At 37.0% G+C, this 20,163-nt stretch overlaps 1 protein-coding gene across 2 annotated transcripts in view; it reads right to left on the bottom strand.

Moving 5' to 3' along the window:
- UNC13C (unc-13 homolog C) overlaps nucleotides 1–20,163 on the bottom strand; it is a 578,086-nt gene that overhangs the window by 66,270 nt on the left and 491,653 nt on the right. For both annotated transcript variants that reach the window (XM_053595673.1, XM_053595672.1), the window contains 2 exons: nucleotides 18,632–18,712; nucleotides 8,560–8,707 (listed from right to left, as the gene is read on the bottom strand). In XM_053595673.1, coding sequence (XP_053451648.1) covers nucleotides 8,560–8,707; nucleotides 18,632–18,712 — 229 coding nt within the window. The remainder of the gene's footprint in view (nucleotides 1–8,559; nucleotides 8,708–18,631; nucleotides 18,713–20,163) is intronic.

The raw sequence follows: 20,163 nt of genomic DNA, 5'->3' as shown, positions 1-20,163 counted from the left end.
ACGAGATCTCAATTATTAATATCTATGCACCCAACCAGAATGCACCTCAATTTATAAGAGAAACTCTAACAGACATGAGTAACTTGATTTCCTCCAGCTCCATAATCGTTGGAGATATCAACACTCCCTTGGCAGTGTTGGATCGATCCTCCAGAAAGAAGCTGAGCAAAGAAATCTTAGATTTAAACCTAACCATCCAATATTTAGATTTAGCAGACATCTACAGAACGTTTCATCCCAACAAAACTGAATACACATACTTCTCATCAGCCCACGGAACTTACTCCAAAATTGATCACATTTTAGGTCACAAGTCTAACCTCAGTCAATTTAAAGGAATAGAAATTATTCCATGCATCTTCTCGGACCATCATGGAATAAAACTTGAATTGAGTAACAACAGGAATCTGCATACCCATACAAAAACATGGAAGTTAAATAACCTTATGCTGAATGATAGCTGGGTCAGAGATAAGATTAAGAAAGAAATCACCAATTTTTTGGAACAAAATGACAATGAAGACACAAACTATCAGAACCTCTGGGACACTGCAAAGGCAGTTCTAAGAGGGAAATTTATAGCACTGCAAGCCTTCCTCAAGAGAACGGAAAGAGAGGAAGTTAACAACTTAATGGGACATCTCACGCAACTGGAAAAGGAAGAACATTCCAACCCCAAACCCAGTATAAGAAAAGAAATAACCAAAATTAGAGCAGAATTAAATGAAATTGAAAACAAAAGAATAATACAACAGATCAATAAATCAAAAAGCTGGTTTTTTGAAAAGGTCAATAAAATAGATAAACCTCTGGCCAACCTAATCAGGAAAAAAAGAGTAAAATCTCTAATATCATCAATCAGAAACAACAAAGACGAAATAACCACAGACTCATCAGAAATCCAAAAAATCCTTAATGAATATTACAGGAAACTTTATTCTCAGAAATATGAAAATCTGAAGGAAATAAACCGATACTTGGAAGCACGCCACCTTCCAAGACTTAACCAGAATCAAGTGGAAATGTTGAACAGACCCATATCAAGTTCAGAAATAGCATCAACTATACAAAACCTCCCTAAAAAGAAAAGCCCGGGACCAGATGGTTTCACGTCAGAATTCTAACAAACCTTTAAAGAGGAATTAGTACCTATATTACTCAACCTGTTCCAAAATGTAGAAAAAGAAGGAAGACTACCCAACACATTCTATGAAGCAAACATCACCCTGATCCCCAAACCAGGAAAAGACCCAACAAGAAAAGAAAATTATAGACCAATATCACTAATGAATATAGATGCAAAAATATTCAACAAGATCCTAACAAACAGAATCCAGCAACACATCAAACAAACTATACATCATGACCAAGTTGGTTTTATCCCAGGGTCTCAAGGCTGGTTCAATATATGTAAATCTATAAATGTAATTCAGCACATAAACAAATTAAAAAACAAAGACCATATGATTCTCTCAATTGATGCAGAAAAAGCTTTTGATAATATCCAGCATCCCTTCATGATCAGAACACTCAAGAAAATTGGTCTAGAAGGGACTTTTCTTAAACTGATAGAGGCTATCTACAGCAAACCCACAGCCAATATAATATTGAATGGAGTTAAATTGGAATCATTTCCACTCAGATCAGGAACCAGACAAGGCTGCCCATTGTCTCCATTGCTTTTCAACATTGTAATGGAAGTTTTAGCCACCGCAATTAGGGAAGAAAAGGCGATCAAGGGTATCCATATAGGGTCAGAAGAGATCAAACTCTCGCTCTTCGCAGATGATATGATTGTGTATCTGGAAAACACTAAGGACTCTACTACAAAACTCCTAGAAGTGATCAAGGAATACAGCAGCGTCTCAGGTTACAAAATCAACATTCATAAATCGGTAGCCTTTATATACACCAACAACAGTTAAATTGAAAAAGCAGTTAAGGACTCTATCCCATTCACAGTAGTGCCAAAGAAGATGAAATATTTGGGAATTTACCTAACAAAAGACGTGAAAGATTTCTATAAAGAGAACTATGAAACTCTAAGAAAAGAAATAGCTGAAAATGTTAACAAATGGAAAAACATACCATGCTCATGGCTGGGAAGAATCAACATTATCAAAATGTCCATACTACCCAAAGCAATATATAATTTCAACGCACTCCCTATTAAAGCTCCACTGTCATATTTTAAAGATCTTGAAAAAACATTACTTCGTTTTATATGGAATCAGAAAAAACCTCGAATAGCCAAGACATTACTCAGAAATAAAAACAAAACAGGAGGAATCACACTACCAGACCTCAGACTTTACTACAAATCGATAGTGATCAAAACAGCATGGTATTGGCACAAAAACAGAGAAGTAGATATCTGGAACAGAATAGAGAACCAAGAGATGAATCCAGCTACTTACCGCTATTTGATTTTTGACAAGCCAATTAAAAACATTCAGTGGGGAAAAGATTCCCTATTTAACAAATGGTGCTGGGTGAACTGGCTGGCAACCTGCAGAAGACTGAAATTGGACCCACACTTTTCACCATTAACTAAGATAGACTCTCATTGGATTAAAGATTTAAACTTAAAACATGAAACTATAAAAATACTAGAGGAGAATGCAGGGAAAACCCTTGAAGAAATTGGTCTGTGTGAGTATTTCATGAGGAGAACCCTCCGGGCCATTGAAGCAGCTTCAAAAATACACTACTGGGACTTGATCAAACTAAAAAGCTTCTGCACAGCTAAGAACACAGTAAGCAGAGCAAGCAGACAGCCCTCAGAATGGGAGAAGATATTTGCAGGGTATATCTCTGACAAAGGTTTAATAACCAGAATCCACAGAGAACTCAAACGCATCAGCAAGAAAAAAACAAGGGATCCCATCGCAGGCTGGGAAGGGATTTGAAGAGAAACTTCTCTGAAGAAGACAGGCGCACGGCCTTTAGACATATGAAAAAATGCTCATCATCTTTAATCATCAGAGAAATGCAAATCAAAACTACTTTGAGATATCATCTAACTCCAATGAGACTAGCCTATATCACAAAATCTCAAGACCAGAGATGTTGGCGTGGATGCGGAGAAAAGGGAACACTTCTGCACTGCTGGTGGGAATGCAAATTAATACATTCCTTTTGGAAAGATATATGGAGAACACTCAGAGATCTAAAAATAGATCTGCCATTCAATCCTGTAATTCCTCTGCTGGGCATATACCCAGAAGACCAAAAATCACAACATAACAAAGATATTTGTACCAGAATGTTTATTGCAGCCCAATTCATAATAGCTAAGTCATGGAAAAAGCCCAAGTGACCATCGATCCACGAATGGATTAATAAATTGTGGTATATGTATACCATGGAATACTATGCAGCCTTAAAGAAAGATGGAGACTTTACCTCTTTCATGTTTACATGGATGGAGCTGGAACATATTCTTCTTAGTAAAGTATCCCAAGAATGGAAAAAAAAATACCCAATGTACACAGCCCTACTATGAAACTAATTTGGGACTCTCACATGAAAGCTATAACCCAGCTACAACTTAACAATAGGGGGAAGTGGGAAGGGGGGATGGGTAGAGGGAGGGGGATCGGTGGGATCACACCTGTGGTGCATCTTACAGGGGTATTTGCGAAACTTGGTAAATGTAGAATGTAAATGTTTTGGCACAGTAACTGAGATAACGCCAGAAAGGCTATGTTAACCACTGTGATAAAAATGTGTCAAATGGTTTATGAAGCGAGTGTATGATGCCCCATGATCATATCAATGTATACAGTTATGATTTAATAAAAAAAAAAAAATTCAAGGACTGGAAAAAAAAAATCTTTGACTCAGTCTGTACAAAACCAAAGAATGTAACTGAAATATGTACCCCTTAATATTCTGAAATTTAAAAAAATAATAAAAAAGATGTATGGTTTAAAAAAAAAAAAGAACTTGTTAATGCTCAGTAAAGGATTGCTAAATGTGTGTAGAATAAGATGGTGTTTTCGTCTTATACACGTTGCTAAAATAGTAAACCTGTTACTCTTATAAACCGAACTCTCAGTTTCATGTAAAACATTAAGAAGACCTTGATTTCCATTTGGGATTTATTTTCCAATGTTTGGAACAGAGAGAAAAAAAGAAGACGATGTTTTTACAACATGATAATCTTATTTGAACTCTGCAGTTTATAAATTTTCCAATTAAACTCAATTATTTTTTCTTTTTCATTCTCTCTTTTTTTTTTGCTTACTACTAGAGAAAGACGACACCTAAATCTATTCCGAAAAGACAATATAAAAGGAAGAATGCAGGGTCAAAATAGGAGAGACAAAAGAGGAAGATAAAGTAGAAGGAGAAAAGAAAAAATAAATGACCAGGATACAATGGGCTTTCCCATACTTACAAACGCATTTATAAAAAAAGGTGAATTTAAATAAATTATTTTTTAAAAAAACACACCTTTCGGGGGGTACTTGTGGCTCAAAGGAGAAGGGTGTCGGCCCCATATGCCGGAGATGGTGGGTTCAAACCCAGTCTGGCCAAAAATATCAAAAAAATAAAATAAAGTAAAATAAAAATGAAAATAAAATACATCTTTCAACTCGAACATAGCAAAAATACTCAATTTAAAGTCATTGACTTTTTCATTATATTTAATACTGGAGTTAATTTTCTAACTCAAACAGATAAAGAAAAAGCAGCAGAGAGAGAAAGAGATGAAAAAGGAAAATCCTTGAAAAAGAAAAGAAGAAAAAGGAGTAAGGAGAGAATTTATGAGAATAAGAAAAGTAAAATGTGAATTCTTTAAACAGACACTTAGATCTCTAAAGGATCACAAGATTTTTATGTACCGTGTAGATTAAATAACACTTGAATAATGAGTCAGTGCAGTTTGAAACAATTTCTGTACAGAGCATGAACAAGAAATTAAGGGAAGAAAACTCTTGTGTTTGATCAAAAACACAGTAAATGAGAATGTATTTAAGTTTTTTCCAACCAATACTTATTTGCAAGTTGAATTTCATTAATTATTCCTAAGTTTAAAAAAAATGAGAGAAAAAGCCCAAGTAATGAAGGAAAATCTGTTTAAAGTATTTAGCCTTTGTATCTATCATTAAAGAGGTACATACACAGTGGTTAAAAGGGCGAGTCTAGATCCAGGCTATTAGAATTAGAATCTGCCTCCCCACTGGTTAGCCACGTGAACCAGGTTTGGGTTCTCCCAGAAGTAGAACTTGAGACCAGCATTTGAAAGTAAGTGATCTGTCTGGGAAGGGATCAGAGGAGGTGAGAAAGGAGGGGACTGGGAAAAAGAAAAAGTAAGGAAGTTAAAAAGAATATGTTATTAAGCCAGTCCTCTGAAGGGAACTGGAGCCCCATCTCACAGGGAAACTGGAGTGACACCGTTTCTTTTATTTTTTTTTTTTAATCCATCCTGTCTTTCCCTGGTTAAGGGCTGTTCCTGGGGCATTAACTCTGTCACTCCAGCTAGACCTACATGGACTGAGCAAGTGTCTGTGGCTCCTCAAGCAGGGTGGGAAATGTTTGCATTAAGGGGTCTTAGCTATTAATAATTTATATTTGAATACCATAGCACCAGTATCCAAGTTAGAATGACCAAAATTAAATATAATAAAATTCATGGTAAGTAAGTCCTAAGAAGCTCTAAGTCCTAGGAAATTGTTTGTATAATTGCAACAGTATTTACATTAACAACTGAGACTTCATTTGGTCATTTTGGACTCCGTCTCACTAGGGTAAAAGGTACAAAAGAGGGATAACTGACCCTGCTATTAACTGGAAATGGTCACTGGCAGGAAGAGCAGTGATGGAATCCAAGGGAGGGGACCAAATGGATGGAACCCAAGTGCCTCAATTTCAGCGTGCCCAGTGTCAAATGTCTGTAGGACAGCATAACACCTTATGTAAATAAGATGCAAAGAATTAAACTTCTCTATATTTCTGTCAGCTAAAGAACCCTGACAGCTGAGCATCTGAGGTTCCTTTGAAGTGACAGAGAACATAAACTAGACAGGAGAATCTAGAAGCCGTAAGTATAAACCACAGCTTTAGGATCAGTTAACGGAAATGAATATTACGTCTTCTATCATATTTTTTCTGTTGTTTAAAAAGTAGTCCTAAAATTCAGCTAATTTTTACTACAGGTCTCCTGCTCTTCACAATTTTATAAAGAATATGAGGTTGGTGAGGAACCAACCTCAATAATTAACCTCATATTAATTATTCATTTATAATCATGAATATCGAGATGGGACTGTGACAGAATTAAAAGAGAAGTGGGAATGAATAGTACAGAGAAACCCAGAATTTATTGATTGATAACACTTTGGTTTGCCTTCATTTTTTTATTGAATATGGCAACATTCCCCTACCCATATATTTTTAATGTTGTAACACAATACAAAACTGGCCAAATTATGTACCATATGGGTTCTGCATCCATGGATTCAAGCAACTACGAATGGAAAATATTGAAAAAAATATTGCCACTGTATTGAGAATGTGGAATTGTTTTTCCTCATCATTATTTTCTAAACAGTTCAGTATAACAACTATTTGCATAACATTTACATTGTTTTAAGTATTTAAAATACAGATAATTAAAATATATAGGAGGGTGTGTATAGGGTATGTGGAAACACCGCATCATTTAATATCAGGATTTGAGTATCTGTGGATTTTGTCAGCAGTGGGGAGCCCGGGAACCAATCCTCCATAGATACAAGGGGACAACTCTGTGTGTGTGTGTGTGTGTGTTATATACAAAGGGTGCAAACATTTGTATATAACAAAGGAACATGTAACATGTTACAAACATGTAACAAAGGAAAAATCTATTTTAAATTTGTACTACTCCATGTACACCGATAACAACAGATGAATATGAATTTCATTTGAGCCCCTCTGCAATTGCAGAAGTCGAATGTGACTTGAGTATTACAATTTTAATACAGTTTTTTCTTTCTTAAAATGTGTATACCCATGATCATATCAATGTACACAGCTATGATTTAATAAAAAAATGCGTATACTTTTTTTTGGTAGCCTCTATATAAAACAGGCTCAGTGTATATAGGTATACATAAATATATATTTCCCTATGAAGGCAAAGCAATTTGCCTCATTCTCTCGGGGAATAAAGCTACATACACTATTTGATAGAATTATATTCATAAAGTTCAGAAAAACTTGAGGGAATATGCTGTGAAGATGTTTGTATCTCTTGACAGTTCCTCATGAGCTCAACTCTTTTTCTCTTTCTGAAAGTATCCCGCAACACAACTTGGATTTGTATATCAAATGAAAAGAGATGTTTGTTTTATAATATTAAATTTGATACTACCAGAAAGCACAAAATATATATTTTTTAGAGTGCCGGGACATCACAGCTCACAGAAACCTCTAACTCTTGGGCTTAAGCGATTCTCTTGCCTCAGCCTCCCAAGTAGCTGGGACCACAGGCACCCGCCACAATGCCTGGCTATTTTTTTGTTGCAGTTGTCATTACTGTTTAGCTGCCCTGGGCCAGGTTCGAACCCGCCAGCCTGGATGTATGTGGCCTGTGCCCTAACCACTGAGCTACAGGCTCACCCAGAAAGCACAAAATATTAAAGTGTTAAAGAGGCTAAACACCTACCTAGAACCTAGTCTAGCATTCTAAAATATATTAAGAAAAATCAATGTATCCATGAAGAAACACAAGCAAGTCCAGAATATTTTCACCATAGTTAAAAAGATTACCTGTATGATCTCTCTTCCAAGAATCTTTTGTGAATAGAGATAGTGTTCTCAATACTTTTTAATATTTCTGTAGTATGATTTATTAGATCCTGAAGTTTGAGCTGGCATTTGCCTCTTTTTGACTTACATGGACATTTTCCATAATCTCTCAGAAATGCCAGATCTTAAATGCATATAATTACCAAAATATAATAAATCATAAAGCAACTTGAAAGAAAGATTTTTGAAAAGTAATATCCTAGAAGCTTATGAGATAGGAACTTTGCCACATGAAACATGAGTTTCAAATAAAATGCAAAGCCTGCCTGCTGGCCTATTTAAAAGAAAAACTTGGTGTTTTCCTCATATGAAACTAGGATAAAATGAGCTTTCCCTTATTAAAATACCAAAGCAGCAGATTTCACATTTAAATTCAGGGTTTAGGAAATTATTATCATTGTTTGGAAGTTACAGAAAACACCGAGTCTTCCGCATGGAATTGAAGAAAATGCTATACTTATGAATATTCAAAATTAGATTTTACCTAAAATAGTTTTATGACAGTCAAAATCCCCAAAAAGAGACAATGATTCCTTATATTTTTAGTATTCAATATATCCTAGTGTTATTGAAATTATTTATAAAGTTGTAAAAGATAGATGCTAAAAAGTATTAGCATTTTGTTAATGGCAATCTTCCATTCGTAATGATATTTCAATGTACTATAACAAAAAGTTAATAATACTATTTATAATAATTCTGATGTTAAATTTTAGTTTAGTGTTCAATGTAGCTTAGCTTAAGTGTGTTGTTACTTACTCTGTGAGGTTTGGGTATCTATGAATTTCTTTATCAAGGCATCCGTGGTTTGAGTGTAAAGACTCAGAGCGTATCTCAGAGAATGGAGATCTGGGCTTTTCTCCAAGAAATTCTTTTTCAGGCCATTTCCTCCTGCATGAAAATATTGCTAAAAGGAAGAAAAAAAAACACAATAGTATTTAAGCAGAGATGTTTAGAAAGAAATAATGAAGGAAAGACTTTATTATTCTAATAGGGAAAACTCAAATGGAATAACATGATATGATCAATATAAGTAAGATAGAAGGAAATAGTGCCACCATTTGTGTGCTTAGTCATCAACAAGTCATTCAAGTCCCCTTCAAGTCCCCTTCAAGTCATTCAAGTCCCCTTCAGGATAACTCTGAATTCTACATATCTACATCAAAGACCCCTGATCCTTGAAGGTCTAATCCTTTTCCTCTCATTTAAAATTTAACTTCAACACTGCATGAAGATGTAGAGTCAGAATCCTTATGGAGACAGATTTAGGGAACAATTGTCAACGTGCTTGAGAGCTTGAGAAAAATACCTAGGGTTGTCAAAATGTCACAGAGAAGGTAGCTCCTGGCCACACATACTTTAGATACTAGTTTGAGATTATAGGTCAGGTCCTGGTTACTCCATTTTTCCCAACCTCATCACACATGCTGCAGATATAGCTAATCTGAAGCAGAGTGGTCCTCAAAATTCAACACCCCTGGGTTCCTGTCTCTGATAAACATAGTAAAACATTGAGACATTTTGTATTTTTGTTAAAATTTCAGATTCATAAAAGGGCACATATGATTATGTTATACTGTTTGCATTTGTAAGGGAAACTCCTAGTTGTAGCCAAGGCCTTGGCCCAGGAGGTATGCCATATTCCCTTACATCGTGTCTGTTAGGTGAGAGCACACCAATCCCCTTCCTGACCCCTGACCTGAATTTAATTGTGTTTTTCTCTTGTATGAGGATGTGGTTGCTCATCTCCTAGTTTCATATTAGTATTGAGTACACGGGATATTTGCTTTTCAATTCTTGTGATACTTTACTTAGGAGGATATTCTTAAAATCCGTCTGGTATGATAAAAGCTCTTGAAGAAAGAGTGAGGAATATCAGCCCGAGGAAAGACTTCATGAAGAAGACCCCATAGGCAATTGCAGCAACAAGAAAAACAAACAAATGGGACCTGATCAAGCTAAAAAGCTTCTGCACAGCTGAAGTGCATACAACAATTAAAACAAATAGACGACCTTCAGAATGGGAGAAGATATTTACATGTTACAAATCTGACAAAGGCCTAAAAACGTGAATCTACAGAGAACTCAAATGAGTCAGAACAGAGAGTACTTTTATTTTTTTTGCTATTATTATTCAGCAAACTCAAAATATTCTAATATTTGTAAGTTAATAGAGAACATATATGCTCATTTAAGTATGATTACTGACAGATGTTAGCATTTTTCATACTGCAAGTTTTATGCACAGACATCTCTTTATAGATGATAATATTTTTGTAATATTCTGTCCAGTTTAAATAAATGCTTCTTTTTCTCTTTCTGCACCAATTCTACAAGAAACCAAATCCTCATTGGTAACTGTGGCTCACTATGATCTACAATTGTCATGGAATAGAATGTGTTGAACAAGCACAACAAACAATTCAGACACACTCTGCTAAATGAATATATGTCATCCCCTTAGCCCACTCCTTAAGACTTTCTGAGGTAGAATAATTCAATGAATTTAAAAATTATAATTATCTGCCTGGCGCAGTGGCTCATGCCTGTATTCTGAGCACTCTGTGAGGCGAAGGCAGGTAGATTGCTTGAGCTCAGGAATTCAAGACCAGTCTGCACAAGAGCAAGACCTCGCCTCTACTAAAAATAGAAAAACTAGCCAGGCATGGTGGTGGATGCCTGTAGAACCAGCTACGCAGGAGGCTGAGGCAGGAGGATCACCTGAGCCCAAGAGTTTGAGGTTGCTGTGAGCTATGATGTCACAGCACTCTACCCAGAGTGACAGAGTAAGATTCTGTCTCAAAAAAAAAAAAAATTATAATTATTTAATTATCTTCATTTTCTCTACTATTCAAGGGAAGATGCAGAAAAATATTTTGGTCATTTTCAAGCATCTGAGTACATTTGAGTATAATGTAGAGGAAATTCAGGGTGTAGGCCAGAGAAAGCAGGAAATGGGGATGTAAACTGAAGAAAGATCGTCACAATTACAGACACCCTCCCCAAGGAGAAAAGCCTACCACCTTTTAAAATCCCATTTACTGATTCTAGCCGGGTGCCCTGTGAAATCACAAGTTGTGACAAAAACCACATATGGTTATGAAGAGGAAGCATAAAGAAATGAGAAATGCTTTTTCTTACTCTTTAAGAAAAGACAAATATATACTATTCAAAATTGTTTTACCCCTTGATCTTTTGTAAAAATGTTAAAATATTTTCACATGTAGATAGTATTGGGGATCTAACTATGTCAGGTGCATTGATGAATGAAGATAATGCATGGTAGTTCCTTGCTTCGAGAAACATGATATGATATTTAAGGGTAGAAAACAGATATTTAAGGATGTATCGAGATGAATAAAGGTAAATGTATTTAGCTGGGTGTTGACTCTGTATCACCTTGAAGAGTGGTATGTTGCTCTCTGGAGGTATTTACATAACAAACCAAGACCCATCAGAAGAAATAACTTACCCTGAGAGTAAAAAGCAGTGCTAGAAGCAGAACCAAGGGCAGAACTCTAGAAGGGAAGGCAGCATTTCCCAAGCAAGCCCCACTGTCACTAATGCTAGATGATTATAATAAAGGGGGAAGGGGAAACCGAAAACTATAAAATAATATTTTGACATCTATTGGGGGAAAACACGGAAAAAGATTAGTAGTTATTCTGTCTACTGTACCCATCTGGATCATTTCCAGTTTTCATTGTTGTCGAGGTATTTAATAGCTCCTCAAATGGGAAAATGGATTATATGTACATAATATTTCTGGACAGAAATGCAAATGAATTATTTCTGGTGGAATGCAACACTGCATCTTAAAAACCAAAACTGCTCCCTGGAAGTAGAAGGTCCCATGAGTGGCTGTTATTAAGTGGTAGCCAGATGGCTATGTGCCAGCGACACAGTAGACGGCATCTCTCTAAGCACCAGCTCCTGTCTCAAGCAGGTTACTGGGTATTTATTTCCATGTTCCCGATATCATATGTAACTCCCACCTGGCAAGAGGAAAACAGCCCTCCTGCCTGATTTCTCTTTTTTTCAGTGGAACCTGCTTGCTCAGTCATGAGAGATGAAACATCTGAGTCACACTTCGCTCCCTTTCCCTCTGGCCCCATATTTAGTTGTCAACTTCCAATGACTCTCTCTTTCTTGGGTCACCCATACCCATCTTTCACTTTCACCTCCCAAAGCTACCACCTGGTGATAGCCCTCATTATCTTGTGAATTAGATAACTATAACTGATCTCTGTAACTATAATCTTGAACTATGCTATCCAATTTGCACATTTCTTTTTTTTTTTATTGTTGGGGATTCATTGAGGGTATAAGAAACCAGGTTACACTGATTGCATTTGTTAGGTAAAGTCCCTCTTACAATCATGTCTTGCCCCGAAAAGGTGTGGCACACACCAAGGCCCCACTCCCTCCCTCCTTCCCTCTCTCTGCTTTTCCTTTCCCCACCCCTCCCTCTTTCAGTTTGCACATTTCTATAAGACCACTATTGCTGAAATGATAGTTTCAGCATACCCACAGTTTCAAAATCTTCAATGGATCCTTTTACAGAATACGCTGAGGACCCATCAGGACCTCTATATTTTTAACCTAAACATTTCTTCTCAACCTTATTTTATATTGCTTTTTTATGCAGACACTCAGCTAAGTCCAGTCTGGCTCAGAGCAATCTAATCACTGTGTCCTTTCCCTGGTGAGATCCTTTATCCTTGATCACTTATGGTCATATCATCAGTCTTCCCCCAAGGAAAACTTCCTATGCAGCCTATGAAGCCCCCTCTGTCCTTTTCCTGATCTCTTGAGTACATACTGGTGGCTCACCACCTCTTAATCCTTATGACCTTTAATCTGTGCCCTCAATCAGCATTTGTATCATCCTGTTCCACGTTTTACACTGTCATCTTATAAGTTAACACATATCATATTATTTACTTTTCAATGTGCCTCACCCATCTTTTAATCTAGATTATAAATTCCTTGAGAGAAAGAACAGTGTTGCTTCCCAAATGGGAGATCGGGAAGTGCTAAAGAATCTTAGGGGGTTCGTACCATTATACCAAAAATGTGCTGAGCACGGGAAAGCAAAAGGCTAGTGGATAAAATCTTAAAAACTTGAACTGCCGCTTAGGGCAGAATCAGAATTAATAGCTTCACTGAGAGAGAATGAAGGGTTTATTAGGAAAGGATGAAAAAAAAAAAAATCACTGCACACAGGTTGCCATAGTGGGATCTTGGGCTTAACCGTGGAGAGAGAATCTAAATGAACTAGTCCTTGTGTGATGTGATAGTTAATATTTATGAAGAGTTTTCTGTATGCCAGGAACTGTTTTAATTGCACCACATGTGATAATTCATTTAATTTTCTCTCTATAATCCTTTAAGTAGTATTATTATTCCCATAGGAGAGTAACTTGTACACTGTGTCTTTCTGTCTCTAATCACCCATTATCCTGATACTGTACTTGTCAGTGGTATAATTCCCCAAGCAGTTTCTGATATATTATTTAGGTTTGTATTCATAGCCATCTTGTGACATTGGTAAAGCCTTCCACCCTGGATACGGTAACATGCTGGTTTCCTGACGTGAGGGTGGGTGGAGCGTGCACGATGAGCACATCTGAAGAGGGATTGGGAAGTAGAGGAAGTATCATTTTCTTCATCTTGAAAAAGAGCTAATTTTTTTTCTGTTTCTTCTATTCTTCATGATATGCTGGAAAATGAAGCACTTCAGACCAAGTTATGATATGGGGAGAAAAATTAGTTTAGCTAAATTAAAAAGAAATAAGAAAAGATTGTCTGCATGCTTAGCAAGCCATTCTTTTTTATAATCCCAATCAAAATCGCTTAACTCTTCTAACTTTTCCAGATCGAAGGTTCCCTATCTATTTTTTACTGACTTCTGGGAATATGCTAATGTTTCTTCACAAGATTGTAAGAAGAGTTTCTCCTTTTAGTTATATATACTATTTTGGTAGCAATCACCCATCATCACTTCTTTCTTTCCAACACCTGTATCATAATTTTGCCAAATCTGTATCGTCTGTTCATTTTTGCAACACTAGACAGAATAATAACCCACTTTAATTACATAACCTCACTGGTTAATCACCAATTTTTTTAGAGGTTATTTGAAAAATAATTATTTGAAAACATATTTAAAACTTATTTTCCATCACAACTGGAATTCGCTTTTATACTTCAGATCATAATATGCTGCTCCTTCCCATAAAACAGTTCAGGGTTTCCCTTTTGCTGACAAAATTAAGTTGAGGTTCTTTACTTTGGTGCAGAAGCCCCAGCATTCTGGCTCCATTATGCTCGTCCTTTTTCACTCCCTGTGGTACTCAGCCAATCTTCACTCTAGAGGGTTTGAAGTGTTCCGGCTAACCAATACCTTCTTTTATGTTGCTCATTCTGTCTTCCTTAGGTGAACAATACTCTTCTTCGATTGTTGTCCCTCTTAGTCTCTAAATCCCAAAATGTCCCTCTCCAGGAAACTGTTCCTTAGACACTCAGAGTAAAGGCATCGCCCTCTCTGCACTCCACGTCCTCTGTCCACAGTTCTTTTATTTCTTTGACTGCAGATGGTTTTGTTCCTAAATCAAAGACAAGAGTTCCTATCTTCAGCCACCTCCTCATTGCTTATTATATTTTCTACGTACAGTAAGCTCTCAAATAATGATTTTTGAGAGGTGGTGCCTGTGGCTCAAGGAGTAGGGCGCCGGCCCCATATACTAGAGGTGGCGGGTTCAAATCCAGCTCTAGCCAAAATGACAACAACAACAACAAAAAGAATAATGATTTTTGAATTGCAATACTCCAAACCAGGTAAGTTATTTTAAATAATGCCACATTTTAAATAATATGAAAACTATACTTGTAGTGATAAGGAAAAGATGACAGTGAAAAGTAGCCATTAAAATACCCACAAGGGTAACAGGTAAGAGACAGGAGAGGATATCAGTGAGGTAAGAAACTCAGAGGCAGAAAATGTGGTTCCTCAGCACATTCTTCAGTTTATCTGGTATGCTGAGTATAAGCTATGGTATTATGGAGCATAAACAAGAAAGTAACGAAGTCCAAAGCTATATTTGAATTCATAAATATTTAGTTTAAGTTCTTTCCCTTATGCCAAAACCTGTAGCTTTCTAGAAGGCCCTGGTTCACATATTTGTTATTTTTAGAAAAACCTCTCTATTGACATTGCATGATGAGAAATAGATCTGCAACATATCACCCAGTGTCATGTTCAGGTGCATAGGAGGATTTCAAAGGGCGAGAAAAATCAAACTAGCCAGCTTTTTTCCAAGTCAAAGAGTAGCTTCTATTGGGGAAAAAAAACTCCTGTTTCTTTTTGAAAGAAACCCACATATCAGGGAATCTCAGGCAGTCCTGAGCCTTCTTAAAACATAAAGTTAGGACTCAAGATTCAACTAGGACCACTTCAGACCAGAGTGTCCCTGTGGGCCCCTCCATTAGTTTGCACATACTGTCTACATTGTTGGTTATTTGCCTCATGCAGCCACCTTACACCTTTTCCTTTCAGATACCATTGATTTGGCTATTTTGTCATGGAGATGAATGTCTCAAAGCCCAACATCCTACCTGTAGCAGATGATCATAATTTCTGTTACTTCTGCCATACTTGACATTCTTGACTTATAACTGAAGCTACATATGACTGGTATGAAAAAAAGTTCCAGCCCAATTAAAGTTTGAGTTTAAATACTCAAAGAGAGTTGGTATTTTCATCAACACTTGTATAAAGTTTGAAAAATTTAAGGGAAGGTGACTTGTAGGATCTCACCTAATGTGCACAATGTGACGGTGTTCAGCATGCCCCCCTGGGTGAAAGGCTCATCTACATCTTGAACTTTACCTTACAAATGGAAACAATGGAAGCTAAACATTTGCACCCACATATCAATCTGAAATAAAAAAATAGTAAAATAAAATTACATAAAATAATTTTTAAATAATTAGAAGTGAATCTAAATAATTGACATGTGGTATTTTAATATAGAAAGAAGTATTCCCTTTGAAGAAACTATCCATTTTTGGCTTGTTCCATTTTATTTATACTTTTTAAACATTTAGTGAAAAAAATGTGATACAGAAAGACACTGATTCTACAGTTTGGAGCCCTTTCTCAGCTCTGCCAATTCCTACCCTGTCTGTGGCCTTGGACAGACAATTTAAACCCCCTTCCCTTCCATTTTCTCACCTGAAAAATGTGAATGGTCATTCTTGACCTACCTCACACCAAGGATGTTTACAAGGATCGGGTGAGATGATACACATACATGAGAGAGATTGGAAAAAAGCAAACTATTATTTCAGCCTCTATTCTACAAACGCCATAGCATTCTCCTTATTCATTTCCTCATTTCCAGCTTGTTCAGTGCGATTGAACTAAACAGCATCATCTCTTTGGCAGCCACTGGGAATTAGCCTGGGTAGCATCTGCTGCTCTCGTCTAAGAACATCTTTCTCCTGAGGTCTCTGCTTATAGCACAGTGTTCCTTTTGCTGGGCTCCAGGCAAACATTCAATCTCTAACTGTTAAGAGTTAAAACACTTTAAGTAGTGCCCCTCCTCCTGAATCCCTTCCTAGTCAACATCAGAATTATTCTTGGTAAGACAGTCAGTTGGGGCAAATCTCAGAGGCAGACAAGATAAAAGGAGGTAAGCTTTGGTAAATGGATACTGGGCATTGAAAATAAGACGTCGGTTATTAAGTGAGTCCAGATGAACAGACCACACAGTCAAGAGAGTCTCATTGTAGGCAAAGTAGCCCTAGCATGGCGGGTCCCAGCGAGAGTTCACATTACAGAAGTTAGGGAATGGGGCACCTGGAGACCTGACCACAGCCTCTATGGCTCAGGAGGACCAGGGGCAGCCTCCAGTCCTGGAGGAACAAAACAAAGCCATGGACCCATTTCCTGGATTTCAGACACTACATAGAAGTTTCATCCCCATAGAACAAGGCAAGTGTCTTCTGTTGAGACTGAATTAAAAGATTTGTCACAGATGACCTGAACAGAAAGACAGGATATTTGAACCATCAAGATGTGGATCAAAGGGACCTGCTTGGGCATCAAGGCTGCCACAGAGTCTGAGCAGAACTCAGCCTGCAGGTGCTGGTCATTTGGCCCCACTGAGAATAATTACAGAAATGTTGGGCTGGAGCATGGGAGCCAGGTCTGTCATCTGTCAACACATTGGGTATTGATACCTGTTTCCACAGAGCTCATTTTGCTTCCTCCCCTAAAGTCATGCAGTGACCTAAGGAAATCCAGGAAGGGCCAAATTCAGTTTCTAAAAATTTTAATTTTTTCCCTCTTCATGGTACACGTTATACCTTTCATCTTTATCTATTAGCACATCCCTGTATTTAGCCATTAGTGCTCCTATAAATCCAAAAACCAGTCTTTTCATTATCAAATTTTTGAAACTATTTTTTAAAAGAAGTGTTTTGAAAATTTTCTTTTTTTATGTTGTTTATATTTTCCCTCAAAATTACTTTGCAACATTTCTGTATTTCCAAGTTCTTGCTGTATTCTTATAAACTCCATTTCTGTAATCTCACTGCCTAAACTCACATACCCCACTTGCCACCAAGAGTCACAAAACTCTCACCTCGCAACTTTAATTTTGCAGTTTTCATCATGACAGCAGCAAAAACATCAGGCTGACAGTCTTATGAAAGTATGCAATTGTTATTCAGACAGAACTCTTTTAACGCATAGCATTGCTAATGTTTGTTTCTATCCAGTGGGACTATTCTGCGGTCTACAAATGGCTCATGGCAGCCAACAACAGCTCTCTGCTATATTTTTTACACATCCTTGGTAACAGATGCTTCCCCAGTGAAAAGTGGAAACTCTGGACATATTTTGAATTTAGAAGATATATTCATTTTTCAAACTCTTAAATAAACTTTCACATATAAACATAAAATATATCTGTACAGATATAGAGGGCGGTGCCTGTGGCTCAGTCGGTAGGGCGCCGGCCCCATATACTGAGGGTGGCGGGTTCAAACCCGGCCCTGGCCAAACTGCAACCAAAAAATAGCCGGGTGTTGTGCTGGGCGCCTGTAGTCCCAGCTACTCGGGAGGCTGAGGCAAGAGAATCACTTAAGCCCAGGAGTTGGAGGTTGCTGTGAGCTGTGTGAGGCCACGGCACTCTACCGAGGGCCATAAAGTGAGACTCTGTCTCTACAAAAAAAAAAAATAAATAAAAAAAATAAATAAATAAAAGAAATTACTTGGGAAAAAAACCTCAAGAGTGACATCTTGATATCTGCACATAGTCCACACTACAATAAACTTTGATCAACTTTTGACTATGGAAATATTAATGCATGCAACACAATGCCTTTGGGCTTTCAGCAGAAAGTTGAATTAAATTATTATACCTAATAAGAAAAAGAAGAAGGTTGATATCTTAAAAAATCATTATAATAATCACAGAAAACATAAAAAGCAAATCTGTTAGCCCCAAATCCTTTCGAAGCATCCATTTAACTGGATTTGGGGATATGTGAAAACATAAGTGACAGGAGCTCATGACCCATAGCTTACAGCCAAGGTTTCACTCACATTTGTTAGAGACAAAGGGAGTAAATATAAGCACAATGTCTTATGGATATAATCAAGAGAGTGAAAGGGCTAAATCTGGCATCCTCCAAATGTGTCTGTTCAACTGTCTCCTACATCAATGGATGGCATGGCTCTGCAGACACGCGTCAGGCCTTCTTATTTGTGGGGTTACCTGGAGGCTCCTCTGAATACACATCCAGGGACACTATGACTTACCTTGATGGTAGCCAAGACCACCTCCATTACAGCGCACTGTCGGGGCGTCAGACCCTTGGCATCCTCTCGGATCATGTGCTCCTGGAAAACAGGTTGACAATAGCTTACAAAATAATCAGTTCATTTACTCAACAACTACTTTCAAACAAAATCTGTAATATTCCCATAGGCAAACATTTCCTAGTTGAAATATCTTCTTCATATGGATGCATTTTAGATGATTATTTCATCATATATTTAATAAACATACCTTTGCCAAAGGAAGAAATATTGAAGGCTGACTTAAAAAGTGGCATTTACTAGGCTTTATTTTCCTTTACAGGTGAATGTTAGGAAAAGAGGAGAGAAACCTGGGAGATAAGTGTCAAAGCTTTTTCACCTGAATTCCTTGTTTTATGTCTGTTACAGTGAGAAATGTCAATCATGGAAGGGATTTAAAAGGCAAATTTAGCCTCCCCTAATGTTTACTAATACAGTCTATTTTAAAACTAATACCCCAACTTTATATCTTTCTTGCAGCCCCTTAAGGCTTACTCATTACTGGGAAAAGAGAATTAACTGAAGTTGGCTTTGGAAATTTTAATCATTTTTAATATTTTAGAGCCTATTTTAAAAAATTGACTTCATTATTTGACAATGGATTTCCTCCATTATTCACTGTGGTCTGTCTCAACCCATCATTCAATGCTTGTTTAGGGAAATAATGGTAGAAAGTTAGAGAAAATAATAAAGGAAACAGATATTTGTCTAAGAGAAAAATACACACATTTCTGACCAAAAGGGAGATATAATAGTGGTATATGATCTTCCCACTATTTATTCAACAACATTCAAAAAATATTTACTAATTGCTTTTATGTGTCAATACTATTCTAAGGTGATTGAGATGTATAGTTCAATAAAAGGAAGACTTTTGTCCTTTTGAAGCCTAAATTCAACCTCATAAAGGTGTGCATTAGAGGAAAAACCCCCTATGAGTGGACACAGCTCTGAGAATGCACGGCCTGATTAAAGGGGCAATGCCTGTGGTCAGCTCCCAAACAGTACACGTGACTTGGCAAGTGGAACAGGACTCAAGTACAGCTGTCACCTGCTTCCTTAGTGGGCACTTCTGTGCAAAGCACAAATCCTGCAATCACCCCTAGTGGCTTATCCTTCTAGGCTGCCCGCTTTTCTGATTCTTGTAATGAGTGGCTGCCATGAATTCCTAAAGATAATCTCGATCTGTGCCTTACTCACTTCTTCAGCTTTTCAGAGTCAACCTTGACAATTGTCATTTGGTAGGCACTCAATATATTTTTGATAATTGCATTGTACTTCCTTAAGCATACTTCATAGGGCTCTATATACTCAAATAGACTTATTATTTTTGAATTCTGTTAAAATACAGTATAATGCCTCATGGATTCATGATATCCATTTATGTGTTTTATTGCATTTTTCTCAGATACAGGGATTTCAACTGAAACATACAAATTCATTTAATATTTTTCAATGTCAATTAACATCAAACACCTACTGAGACTCAAAGA

The sequence above is a fragment of the Nycticebus coucang genome, chromosome 6 (genome assembly GCF_027406575.1).
Source record: "Nycticebus coucang isolate mNycCou1 chromosome 6, mNycCou1.pri, whole genome shotgun sequence".
NCBI lineage: Eukaryota > Metazoa > Chordata > Mammalia > Primates > Lorisidae > Nycticebus > Nycticebus coucang.
The sequence above is the reverse complement of the archived record's forward strand: the minus strand, read 5'-3'. Positions and strand labels throughout refer to the sequence as shown.